The sequence below is a fragment of the Ahaetulla prasina genome, chromosome 1, assembly GCF_028640845.1.
Source record: "Ahaetulla prasina isolate Xishuangbanna chromosome 1, ASM2864084v1, whole genome shotgun sequence".
NCBI classification, from domain to species: Eukaryota; Metazoa; Chordata; class Lepidosauria; order Squamata; family Colubridae; genus Ahaetulla; species Ahaetulla prasina.
The window spans coordinates 371,813,291-371,825,677 of NC_080539.1; the positions used below are offsets into that span (position 1 = coordinate 371,813,291).

Sequence of the window (12,387 nt, forward strand, 5' to 3'; positions counted from 1 at the left end):
CAAGAGCCTTCTCTGTGGTGGCTCCCTCCCCATGGAACATCATCCCTATGGAGATAAGATTGGAAATAAAATATGAGTCCCCTGTCTTAAGGAGATCCACCTGGCAGCACCAAGAAGATTGGCCTTCTTTGTGGTGGCTCTCTCTCTGCAGGGAACACCAACCCTGCAAGAGATGAGTGACCCCACCTTGACACTTGAAAGGACCTGAAGATGTGGTTTTGCCAATGAGCCTAGGGACCCCAGGGTGATACGCAGGCCATCCAGTGATTGTTTGACTACAGATAGTCCTTGACTTACAACACTTCATTGAGCGACTGTTCCAAGTTACGATGACACTGGAGAAAAAAATGACCCATGGCCATGTTTCACACGACTGTTGCCGCATCCTCATGGTCACGTGATGCAAATTCGGATGCGTGGCAATTGGCTCATATTTAGGATGGTTGCAATGTTCCTGGGAGTCATGTGATCACTTTTAACATAACATAACATAAGATAACATAACAACAGAGTTGGAAGGGACCTTGGAGGCCTTCTAGTCCAACCCCCTGCCCAGGCAGGAAACCCTACACCATCTCAGTCAGATGGTTATCCAACATTTTCTTAAAAATTTCCAGTGTTGGAGCATTCACAACTTCTGAAGGCAAGTCGTTCCACTGATTAATTGTTCTAACTGTCAGGAAATTTCTCCTTAGTTCTAGGTTGCTTCTTTCTTTGACCAGTTTCCACCCATTGCTTCTTGTTCTACCCTCAGGTGCTTTGGAGAACAGCCCGACTCCCTCTTCTTTGTGGCAGCCCCTGAGATATTGGAACACAGCTATCATGTCTCCCCTAGTCCTTCTTTTTATTAAACTAGACATACCCAGTTCCTGCAACCGTTCTTCATATGTTTTAGCCTCCAGTCCCCTAATCATCTTTGTTGCTCTTCTCTGCACTCTTTCTAGAGTCTCAACATCTTTTTTACATCGTGGCGACCAAAACTGGATGCAATATTCCAAGTGTGGCCTTACCAAGGCATTATAAAGTGGCATTAACACTTCACGTGATCTTGATTCTATCCCTCTGTTTATGCAGCCCAGAACTGTGTTGGCTTTTTTAGCAGCTGCTGCACACGGCTGGCTCATATCTAAATGGTTATCCACTAGGACTCCAAGATCCCTCTCACAGGTACTACTATTGAGCAAGGTACCACATATACGGTACTGGTGCATTTTGTTTTTTTGGCCTAAATGTAGAACCTTACTTTTTTCACTGTTGAATTTCATTTTGTTAGATAGCGCCCAATGTTCAAGTCTGTCAAGATCTTTCTGTATCTTGAGCCTATCTTCTGGAGTGTTGGCTATTCCTGCCAGCTTGGTGTCATCTGCAAATTTGATGAGTTCCCCATCTATCCCCTCGTCCAAGTCATTGATGAAGATGTTGAAGAGTACTGGGCCTAAAACAGAGCCTTGGGGTACTCCACTGCATACTTCCCTCCATGTGGATGTAGTTCCGTTGAGGACTACACGTTGAGTGCGGTTGGTCAGCCAGTTACAGATCCATCTGGTGGTGGTGCTGTCTAACCCACATTTTTCTACTTTATCTAGTAGTAGGTTATGGTCTACTTTATCAAATGCTTTACTGAAGTCCAAGTAAATTATATCGACAGCATTCCTCTGGTCTACTTTTGACGACCGTCCGGCAAGCAAAGTCCATGGAGAAGAAGCCAGACTCACTTAAGAATTGCTGTGATTCACTTAACGACGGTGACAAGAAAGGTGGTGAAATGGGGCAGAATTCACTTGGCAACTGTCTCGCTTAGCAACAGAAATTCTGGGTTCGATTGGGGTTGTCAGTTGAGGACCACCTGTGTTGTCATCAGGGGGCTTATTGGGGTTTGTAGCTGGGTTTGGTTTCTGTAAACCTTCCGAGTCTTCATGACCGAGTTGGGCGGCCATATAAATTTTCTTAGTAAACAATAAATTAACGTCCCATTTCCCCTCCACCGAAAAGGGTCGAGATTTACCAACCTTCTAAGCCGGCTTCTCCACGTTTGATTTTCAAGTGAATTCTGTGACGGGGTCAAAAAAAGAGACCTTTTTTTTTATTTTTTGCCTGATTTTCCTCACATTCTACCCAATGTTGCAGCTGACCAAAACTGACTTACTGTAACAAATCCAGTGTCAGGGAAAAAAAAGGCAGCCCTCCCGAAAATCCCTAACGGAGAAAAACTGAGCCTCCTTCTCTGGTCTGCGGGCGAGTCAAAGGCATCTTATTTTCATATTCTTCCCTGCTGCGAAGGGTCCTCCTTTCAATATTGCTTAATGCAAGTTACACAGAGGACACAAAACACACACACACACACACATATATATTCTGAGGTTTTCACGGGTGTTTGTATGTAGGACTTTGGTTATTCGGGTTTTCTCCCGTGTAAAATTGGAAGTGTCTTGGCGACGTTTCGACGAAGTCTCATTCGTCATCTTCAGGCTTCAGCTTTGTGCTTCTGGGAGCAATGTGTGATTGCAGCTCCCTTTTTAACTGCTAGTGGGGGTTTGAACTGATTGGGTGGGAGCTTGGCTGTGCTCTGATTGGATGGGGGTGTGTCCTGTTTGGGTGGGGGCTTGGTTGTGCTCAGATTAGTCTGAGTTGCAGGGGGATTTGAGCTGGTGAGCTGCATTGCTGTTGTTTGGCTTCGTGGTCGTGGTCGTGGTACATCTTCATAGTGGGTGTCAAACTGCTGCATGTATGGATTGGAGGGGTTTGAAATGGCTGATGTTGCAGCTGTGGTCTGGCTTCTGATCCTTGGTCGTGCTTCATGATCAGTGTGGGTTTTGGTCTGCTTTCTGGGTGGATGTGTGGTGGTGACATCCTGTGTGGACCTCGTGAATGTGGGTCTGGTGTCATTCCTCGTGTTAGGGACTCGTTTGTCAATAAGGGTGGGTTTCCAAATGGCTGGTAGGCGGGAGGTGTCATCTCGTTTGTTCATGCTGTGTGGGCGTTTTTCTATCTCGATGGCTTCTCTGATTATTCTGTTGTTAAAGTGTTCAGTTTTGGCGATAGTTCTGGTCTTTTTAAAGTCAATATCGTGTCCTGTGGCTTTAAGGTGTTGGACCAGGGAAGAAGTTGGTTTTGACTGAGTTCTTGTTCCGCAGCTGCAACATCAGCCATTTCAAACCCCTCCAATCCATACATGCAGCAGACTGACACCCACTATGAAGATGTAGCACAACCACGACCACGAAGCCAAACAACAGCAATGCAGCTCACCACCATACCAATATGTTTTTGGTATTTTAAGGAGAGTGGAAGGACAGGCTGAAAGGAGGCAAGGAAGACAAAGGGGGAATTAGGCAGATGAGAAAACCATTCAGAAATGCTTAGAGCATCGGGGACTAAAAGGGTTTTTCCTCCCTGGCAGCTTTAATATGGAGACAGAATGATTTCTGGCTGTTTTGTTTTTTTTTAAAAAAGAAACAGCCATTCTGTGTCCTTCATCTTCCAGTCTACTTTTAAATAAGGCAGCTGCTGACAGCACTGCATTAGCCGTTGATTTGCTATCAGGTCAACGTAAGGTTTTTATATTAAACTATATGGCTCCAGACGAGATGAGGAAAATCACATAAATCTATCAAGGCGTCACGATCAGATCCCTCCTTATTTTTCCCCCCCATCATGGCGGGCAGATCCTGGCCGGGGTACCAGTTGCTGCTGTCCAGATGCTTTGGACTACGGAGCCCACCGGCTGGGCAGGATGGGCCTTACGCAAACGTAAGGGCTGCCTTCAATTGAGAAACACCACGGAGCCTTCCCTCTGGAGGGCTTTCCCCCAGAAAGGAAGGAATGTTACAAAAAAAAGAAGGAATATTTGGTATTTTGTAGGCTTGGGTAACTTATTTATATATATCCTGCTTTATTATTTTTTTAAAATAATTCAAAGTATCAAACATACATAAATGGGAGCCTTTCCTCCTATTTTCCCCACAACAATGCTATGAGATGAGTTGGACTAAGGGAGGGGGGCTGGACTAAAATCACCTTTCTTCTTCCGCGGAGGACTGGCATAGAATTAGTTTTAATATTTGTAATTTTAAATGAGTTTTATGGTTTATGTATTTTAATTCAGGGGCCAAATTTAATAAGTTTTTAAGTACTGTTTTTATTTATATTGTATCTATTGATTGTTGATTTTATCTGGTTGTGCACCGCCCTGAGTCCTTCGGGAGAAGGGCGGTATAAAAATTAAAATATTATTATTATTATTATTATTATTATTATTATTATTATTATTATTATTATTATTATTATTATTATTATTATTATTATTATTATTTCGTCCCTAAGGCAGGACTAGAACTCACTGTCTCCTGGTGACTGGCCCAAAGTCACCCAGCCGGCTTTCATGTCTAAGGTGGGACTAGAACTCAATGTCTCCTGGTGATTGGCCCAAAGTCACCCAGCTGGCTTTCATGGCTGAAGCGGGACTAGAACTCACTGTCTCCTGGTGATTGGCCCAAAGTCACCCAGCCGGCTTTCACGTCTAAGGTGGGATTAGAACTCAATGTCTCCTGGTAATTGGCCCAAAGTCACCCAGCTGGCTTTCGTGGCTAAGGCGGGGCTAGAACTCATAGTTTCCTGGTGACTGGGCCAAAGTCATCCAGCTGGCTTTTGTGCCTAGTCTCCTGGTGATTGGCTTCAAATCACCCAGCTGGCTTTCATGTCTAAGGTGGGACTAGAACTCACTGTCTCCCGGTGATTGGCCCAGTCACCCAGCTGGCTTTCATGGCTGAGGCGGGACTAGAACTCACTGTCTCCCAGTGATTGGCTCCAAATCACCCAGCTGGCTTTCATGTCTAAGGTGGGACTAGAACTCACCGTCTCCTGGTGATTGGCTCCAAATCACCCAGCTGGTTTTCATGTCTAAGGTGGGACTAGAACTCACTGTCTCCCGGTGATTGGCCCAAAGTCACCCAGCTGGCTTTGATGCCTAACACAGCACTACAGCTGATCATCTCCTGGTTTCTAGACCACCACTAGACCAAAGTGGCTTTCTTATTATCTTATTACGAGCCACGGTGGCACAGTGGTTAGAGTGCAGCACTGCAGGCTACTTCTGCTAACTGGCGGCTGCCTGCAATTTGGCAGTTCAAATCTAATGAGGCTCAGCCTTCCATCCTTCCGAGGTGGGTGAAATGAGGACCCAGATTATTGGGGGCCAGAGGCTGACTCTGTAAACTGCTTAGAATGGGCAGTAAAGCACTATAAAACAATATATGAGGCTAAGTGCTATTATGGGACTACATTCCAGTTTACTGGAAGTCACTTATGTCTGTATAATTTTATTTACTCTACACGGTCCCTATTACATTTACACCTTTGGTAAAATGAAGCAGCCATTTTCAGTTGTTAAAACCTCATTGTTGCTAGCTATTTCAATTGTATTTTACATTCGGTTGATGTAAATGCTGTTTTGAAATGCTATTTTGTAAACCCCTCTGAAGAGGCGTTTGCTCAAAGGGCAGCCTCCTTGAAAAGGACAAGCAAACAACCCAATCGGCAACTTGATTTCTCTGGCAGCTGCTGGCGCATAATATACAGTACAGAGTGTTCAACCAGAGAAAAGGCACCATCCAGTAGGGGCGCTCTGGATAATCAGTCCCAAAGAGGATTTTTTTAAAACGAAATCTTCATTACGTCCTCAGCATTACAGTTCGTGCTTGATGTACAATCATGATTCGCCGCGAATTGAAAACTTATTTGTTTATTCGCGCGGGGCTAGCTTAAACTTTTTAAACTGTTTAGTTTTTAAATTTTAAATTCTATTTATGTTTTAAATTGGGGTTTTTAGATTTTAAATATTTTAATTTCTCGACCAATTGTGTAATAAGTTTCTTAATTTAGTTTTTAAATTGTATATTGTGTATGTTTTTTAGCCTGGCTGTACACCGCCCTGAGTCCTTCGGGAGAAGGGCGGTCTAGAAATTCAATAAATAATAATAATAATAATAATGATTGAGCCCGGAATTAGAACTGTAAGTCATGTTGGTGGTTAAAAAGTTCATCATGTGACCGATCCTATTTCGTGACACTTTTGTGAAGATCGTTAAGTGGACACGGTAGCTAAGTAAATGCCACGGCCGTTAATTGCGAATCCATTGTTTGCAATGGCGGCGGCCGGGGGGGGGGTTGCCAAAAAAGGAAATAAATGCCCGTTTCCAGCAAAAAAAAACAACAAACATCATTATAAATATTGTATTATAAACATTATAAATTGCAGTCACGTGACTGCAGGGTGCCGCGAATAGCTGTAAATGGCGGCCTGTTGCCGAGCACCCACATCGTGTGACCGGGGGGGGGGGCAGTGGGGGGATGGACTTCAAATCCAGGTAGTAAGATACCTTGGCAGGATCTCATCCAATAGCTTTTTTCCCTCCTTCTAGGGCAGCGGAAACGAAGACTGGGTGCAAATTTGACTGGGTGCAAATCTTAATCACAAAAATGAAGTGAGGAGTGCTGGAAGAAAAAAGAACTACCTACAATAGAAGAATGGATATTGAAAGTTTCTAATTTGGCGGAGACGGCCAAAATCTCAGCCTTTTTGAAAGACAATACTCAAGAAAAATATTTAAACGCATGGAAGAAATGGATTGACTATATTCAAAATAGATATCAGACTAAGAGATATCAGACTGCCTTTGAATGAAGGACGTAATTTTTGACTTTAAAGGAGGAAGTCAGGATACGCAAAAGAGAAGGATTATAATTGTGTTAGACTTTAAAAATTTAATGTATGAATGTTAGTTTTTTGAATTATACCTTGTGTTTGCTCTGGGAAGTCTGGGGGAGAGGGGGGGTTTTGAGGGAGGGGGGAGGGAGGGGGGAGGGGGGGGAGAAAAATGTGTTTCTTTTTGTAAAACTTTTCAAATAATAATAAAAAAAAATGAAGTGAGCAATGTTACATCAGACCCAAAGATGAAACAGATTCCTAGTGACTGGGCAATGAAATCCCCCCAATGGATGACACACAAGCTCATGTTGCTTGCCTTTCCCTGCCAAATATCTGACCCACAATGTAAATTCTTGAAAACCTCAGCATTGGGGCAAAAGCCCCTCAAAAGCCCTTCACATTGATGAAAAGCTAACCAAGAAGCAACGCAAGTCAAGCCCTCCCAAACGTATTAAGTCAACCAAAAGATCTCGCAGCCCCGGAAGAAAAAACCGGAGTCACTATGTAACCGTCTCAATGTAGGACAAGCAGGCAGAAGATTAGTAGAGGGCATCCCTGAATGCCAACTTAGCAGTCAGAAAACACAATCGAAGTAGCTTAATTGCACAACATGTGGATAGACTTCGCCATAACTGGGAAAGAGTCAACATCTCAGACCAAGCCGTGTCTTAAAAATTCTAGAGAATTACTCAGATAAATCAGCCATCAACAGACACGCAGAGATAAACAATATCTACACACCATTCAAAAGAGACGCTCAAAAAGGCAAAGGGAAAACAAAATAACCCAAACACCTCTCTGCCGGCAATCAGCACCCAGATAAGCCAAGATTAATACCAAGATAATATTAGACGAACAACCAAGCAGTAAACAATACTCCAATCAAGGAACTACCAACTCAGACAAACAATAGTAAATAGTAAAAGCAGCCTACTCAAGGAACCATCAAGAAAGCTTGCCACAACATTGACAGGGCAACCACTAGTATGTAAACGACGACTAAATTCCACTCCCTTCTAGTACTGATGATGTTACCTAGATGGGTCACGAAACACCTCCAAGAAAACAACCAAGCTCAGAGACAGCACCTAGAACCCCACATTCCTCCTCGCTGCAAATCCCACTGTCTCCTACCACTGATGACGTTACCTAGTTGGGTAATGAAACATCTGCAGGAAAACCACCAAACTCAGAGCACCAAGGACCCCTCATTTCAACACCGAGCTCTGAATAGTCTTTTTTTTTTAACAATAAAAAGTGCTGCGTTTTAGCACGTGGGCTTCGTCTCCCTCCTCTGCCCTTTTCGCCTTATTCTTCCATGTAAATATGTTCCTCCGACACTGACAATTAACCCATGGATGGAAAGGTGAAACCAGAAACCAGGGTGACCAGATTAAGTTATGCAGGGGGGGAAAAATCAAATCATAACGGTTTAATTCAGATGCCGGATCTCTTCCCGAGCCACCTGTACGAACAGCCTGCGCTGAGCCTCCCTGAACCAGAGTTTTCCCACATTCCATCTGCTCACCCAGCTGGAGGTTTGATGTTGAACCAAGCCGCCATTTGCATATTTGCAAAATTGGGATGGGAAGTTTTATTATCCAGGTAGTTGAGCGAGCCCCTAGGTTCGAAAACTCTTGGTGCAGGATGTGCTTTTACATAAATAGGTTGTGGGGGTTTTTTGCCCTCCCAAGCATAAGGTTTGGTTTACAATAACAAAGTCAAGATGTAGAAATGTGTACCTGGAGATACAATTATATTTAGCAGCACATTTATGTCTCGTTGCCAAAGCTTGAAACTTAGTTCTCAATGAAATGAGGGTGAGGGGAGACAGATAGCAATAGGCATCTCTTATATAACTCTAACTCTTATATACTGCTTCACGGTGCTTTATAGCCCTCTCTTAAGTGGTTTACAAAGTCAGCCTTTTGCCCCCAACAATCTGGGTCCTCGTTTTACCCACCTCAGAAGGATGGAAGCAAGTGAAATGCTCCCGGTTTGGACCGGGGTCGCCTGATCCAGTAACGATGGCGGCGGGTGGTTCGGAGAACTGGTAGCAAAAATCCCTGCCTCCTCCCCCCCCCCAGCTGAGCCGCGCGATCATCAGAGGTTTTTGGGTTTTTTTACTTTTAAAAGCATTTTTTCTTCAGCCAAAAAAATGCTTTTAATAGTAAAAAAAAAAAAGCCTCTGATGATCGCGCGGCTCAGCTGGGATCATCAGAACCCTTTAAAAGCATTTTTTTACAACCTCTTCGGCCAAAGAGGTTGTAGAAAAAATGTTTTTAAAAGTAAAAAAAAAAAAAGTTGGCTACGCCCACCCAGTCACATTACACCACTCCACCAAGCCACGCCCACAGAACGGGTAGTAACAAATTTTACATTTCACCCCTGGGTGGAAGGCTGCGTCAACCTTAAGCTGGTCAGGATCAAACTGCTGGCAGTGGGCAGAGTTAGCCTGCAATACTGCACTCTAACCACGTCACCATTATTTAAAGCCGAGTTCCCCAACCTTTCTGGGTTGGCAGCCCGTACTGGGTGGGAGGGGGGAGAGAAAGAAGGGATGGTTTTGTGGGAGGGGCAGGTGGATGTGTGTGCGCATGTGCGGATTACCTGTTGCTCACGCGAGTGAGGTGTGAGCGCCCCGATATTTGCGTGAGTAAAGCCCCTGAGAGCCCACAAGAGGGGGCCGCGAGCACCCGCAATGCTCACACGGCCCGGTTGCAAATAAGCTGTGGCCCCCAGTTTTGGGACCCCTGATTTAAACCACAGCTGTCCCACCTTGGCAACTTTTAAAGACTTGTGGACTTCAACTTCCAGCGTTCTGGAATCATGCGATCATCATTTGTAACCTTCCAGTCAGCTTCCATCAAACAGTCAATGGGGGAAACCACGTGATTCGGTTAATAACCAAGTAATTTACTTAACGACTGTGGTAAGGTTGTAAAACCAGGTGCAATCACACAATGTCTCGCTTAACAACTAAACCAGATAACAGCAAATGAATTCCGTTCCCTATCTGGACGTAAGTCGAGGACTACTGTAGTGGTCCCTGTTTCTATTGCAGTCTGAGCCCAGCGTCCCAGAGGCTTCCGTCTCTTTTTCTTTCCTGGCAATGTTTGAAGGCTCGGCAGAAGGTTTCCTGCAAACAGTCTGGGTACCTACCCGGTCAAAAGGGATGCTGTATTTCTTCAAGATGGATGGTGAAATGAGGGTCATCTTGTGTCGCAGGAAGGCATCGCATCCCTGAGAACTCCCAGGAAAAAATCCTACAAAAAGAGGGGGGGGGGAAACAACAGTTAAGTATCACCTGGTCTCAAGAAATACCTGCAATCCAACAAAAATAAGGTTGCAAATAATCTGAAAGTTATCGGATATGCAAGGAACACATTTTTCTAACACGCACAAGTTGTGAAAGGTGCATCACAAAGAGGTTCCTAGGTCAGACAGGGCCTTGCACGCTTCAAAACCAGACAAGCATATCTGTTGTGTCTTGCCCGTTCTCACCGCAGCCGGGGTCTTCTTATCTGCTTCCGAACGCTGAGGAATGTCCTAGTATGCCTCCCGGCCCCAGCCCTGGCTCCATGCCCAGACAGGCTGAGGAGGAGGGGGCACCTCCCGGCCCCAGCCCTGGCTCCATGCCCAGACAGGCTGAGGAGGAAGAAGTACCTCCAGCCCCCAGCTCTGGCTCCATGCCCAGGCAAACGGAGCAACTAGACCCCTCCCCCTCCTCCACAGCATGTGAGCCTGAGGGAGGTCAATTACCAACAGCTGCAGACTGGAGTGACCCTCGCTTCAGAAGAATTGATAGGCGGCGGCGACAGAAGGAAGGGAGGGGCAGGCCTGGATAAGTGCTGAGTCATGGAGCCACACCCCATGGCCTATATAAAGGACCTGCTTTCTGGCATTCTCTGAGTCAGGCAAAGTCTAAACATATCTTGCTGAAGTCACTTTCTGGTCTCCTGCCTGCTCTGAGGACTTTGCTAGGACTTTGGGCAGAGCTGCAGAGGCAAGCCTGCTTCGGATTTCCCTGACCCGGCCGTCAGCGGAGGAGTGGGACACGACAATATCTCTGCTTGGGGTATCGCCAAGGAGAGGAAAACCTGTTGGAGACAGACTAGTCCACCCTTGGCCACATCTACAGAAACAACCCATGATGTGAACACGCAGCTTCTCACAAAGTATAAAGAGATGGAAAGTGGGAGAATCATAACCTTCTTTGCTTCTTTGTCAGGAAGATTAGGTTATCAAAGAAGAGGCGACAATCCATTTAAAAAAAAACAACTAGTTGGCTAGTTGGCTTCCTGTATTCGTGTAGATTTTCTCAATGTTCACAACCAAGCAGAGATTAAGCATCTTGTCAAGTGTGTGCATAAATGTGAAAGAGAGAGAGGGAGGGAGGGAGAGAGATGAAGAGAGATGGTTGGGGAGAAGGAAAGAGGGAAGAGGACAGAGAGAGGGAGGGAGAGAGAGAGAAAGGGAGAAGGAGGGGGCGAGAGGGAAAAGGAGGCTGGGACAGAGAGCGGAAGGGAGAGGGGGAGAGATGGACGGAGAAAGAAAAAGGGAAAGGGAGAAGCAGAGAGAGAGGGAGAGGGAGGGAGAGGGAGAGGGAGAGAGAGAGAGAGAGAGAGAGAGAACGGTTGCAGGAACTGGGTATGTCTAGTTTAATGAAAAGAAGGACTAGGGGGGACATGATAGCAGTGTTCCAATATCTCAGGGGCTGCCCCAAAGAAGAGGGAGTCAAGCTATTCTCCAAAGCACCTGAGGGCAGGACAAGAAGCAATGGGTGGAAACTAATCAAGGAGAGAAGCAACCTAGAACTAAGGAGAAATTTCCTGACAGTTAGAGCAATTAATAAGTGGAACGACTTGCCTCCAGAAGCTGTGAATGCTCCAACACTGGAAATTTTTAAGAAAATGTTGGATAACCATCTGACTGAGATGGTGTAGGGTTTCCTGCCTAAGGAGGGGGTTGGACTAGAAGGCCTCCAAGGTCCCTTCCAACTCTGTTGTTATATATAAAGAGACTGGACTTTACATTTACAGCCTTCAGCATCCAGGACTAATAAAAAAGTCCTTCTTTATTGACTGCAAAGACCTTCTCAAAGACCAGCTGCTCTAGTTTTATACTAATAAAGTAACAAGCAGAGAGTGCGTATTTTCTCTCCCCTCCACACAACCTGTCCATTCTCACAGATGCTGGTAAAACAGAAGCTTCCTCTGGTTCTTCAGCATCAAAAACAATTCTTTCCCTTTGGAAAAGAGCGCAGGTAGTTTATTTAGGACGGTCGCCATGTCCCCTCGGGGTCACATGATCCCCTTTTGTGACCTTCTGACAAGTAAAGTCAATGGGGAAGCCAGAGTCATTTAATGACCAGGTTACTGACTTAACAACTGCAGTGGTTGTCTATGACAGGAGTCTTCAGCCTTGGTAACTTTAAGACTTGTGGACTTCAACTCCCAGAGTTCCTCAGCCAGCTGAGGAAGTTGGAAGTCCACAAGTCTTAAAGTTGCCAAGGCTGAAGACTCCTGGGTTATGGAGATTCTCAGTCATCCAGGTCATGGTGGCCCCAGAAGGTGCTTTCTAAAACTTTCACGACTCTCTCAAAGGATGCAAATGACCGGCTGTCTGCAAGGAATATAAAATCCTTCCATTCCCCTCCATCCAATCAGAGCTGAGGAAGC

The 12,387-nt window shown here is 45.3% G+C and overlaps 1 protein-coding gene across 2 annotated transcripts in view; it reads right to left on the reverse strand.

Annotated features, from left to right (window-relative positions):
• Window positions 1-12,387, reverse strand: part of KDM4B (lysine demethylase 4B) — a 299,919-nt gene that overhangs the window by 161,072 nt on the left and 126,460 nt on the right. For both annotated transcript variants that reach the window (XM_058163587.1, XM_058163588.1), the window contains exon 8: window positions 9,869-9,972. In XM_058163587.1, coding sequence (XP_058019570.1) covers window positions 9,869-9,972 — 104 coding nt within the window. The remainder of the gene's footprint in view (window positions 1-9,868; window positions 9,973-12,387) is intronic.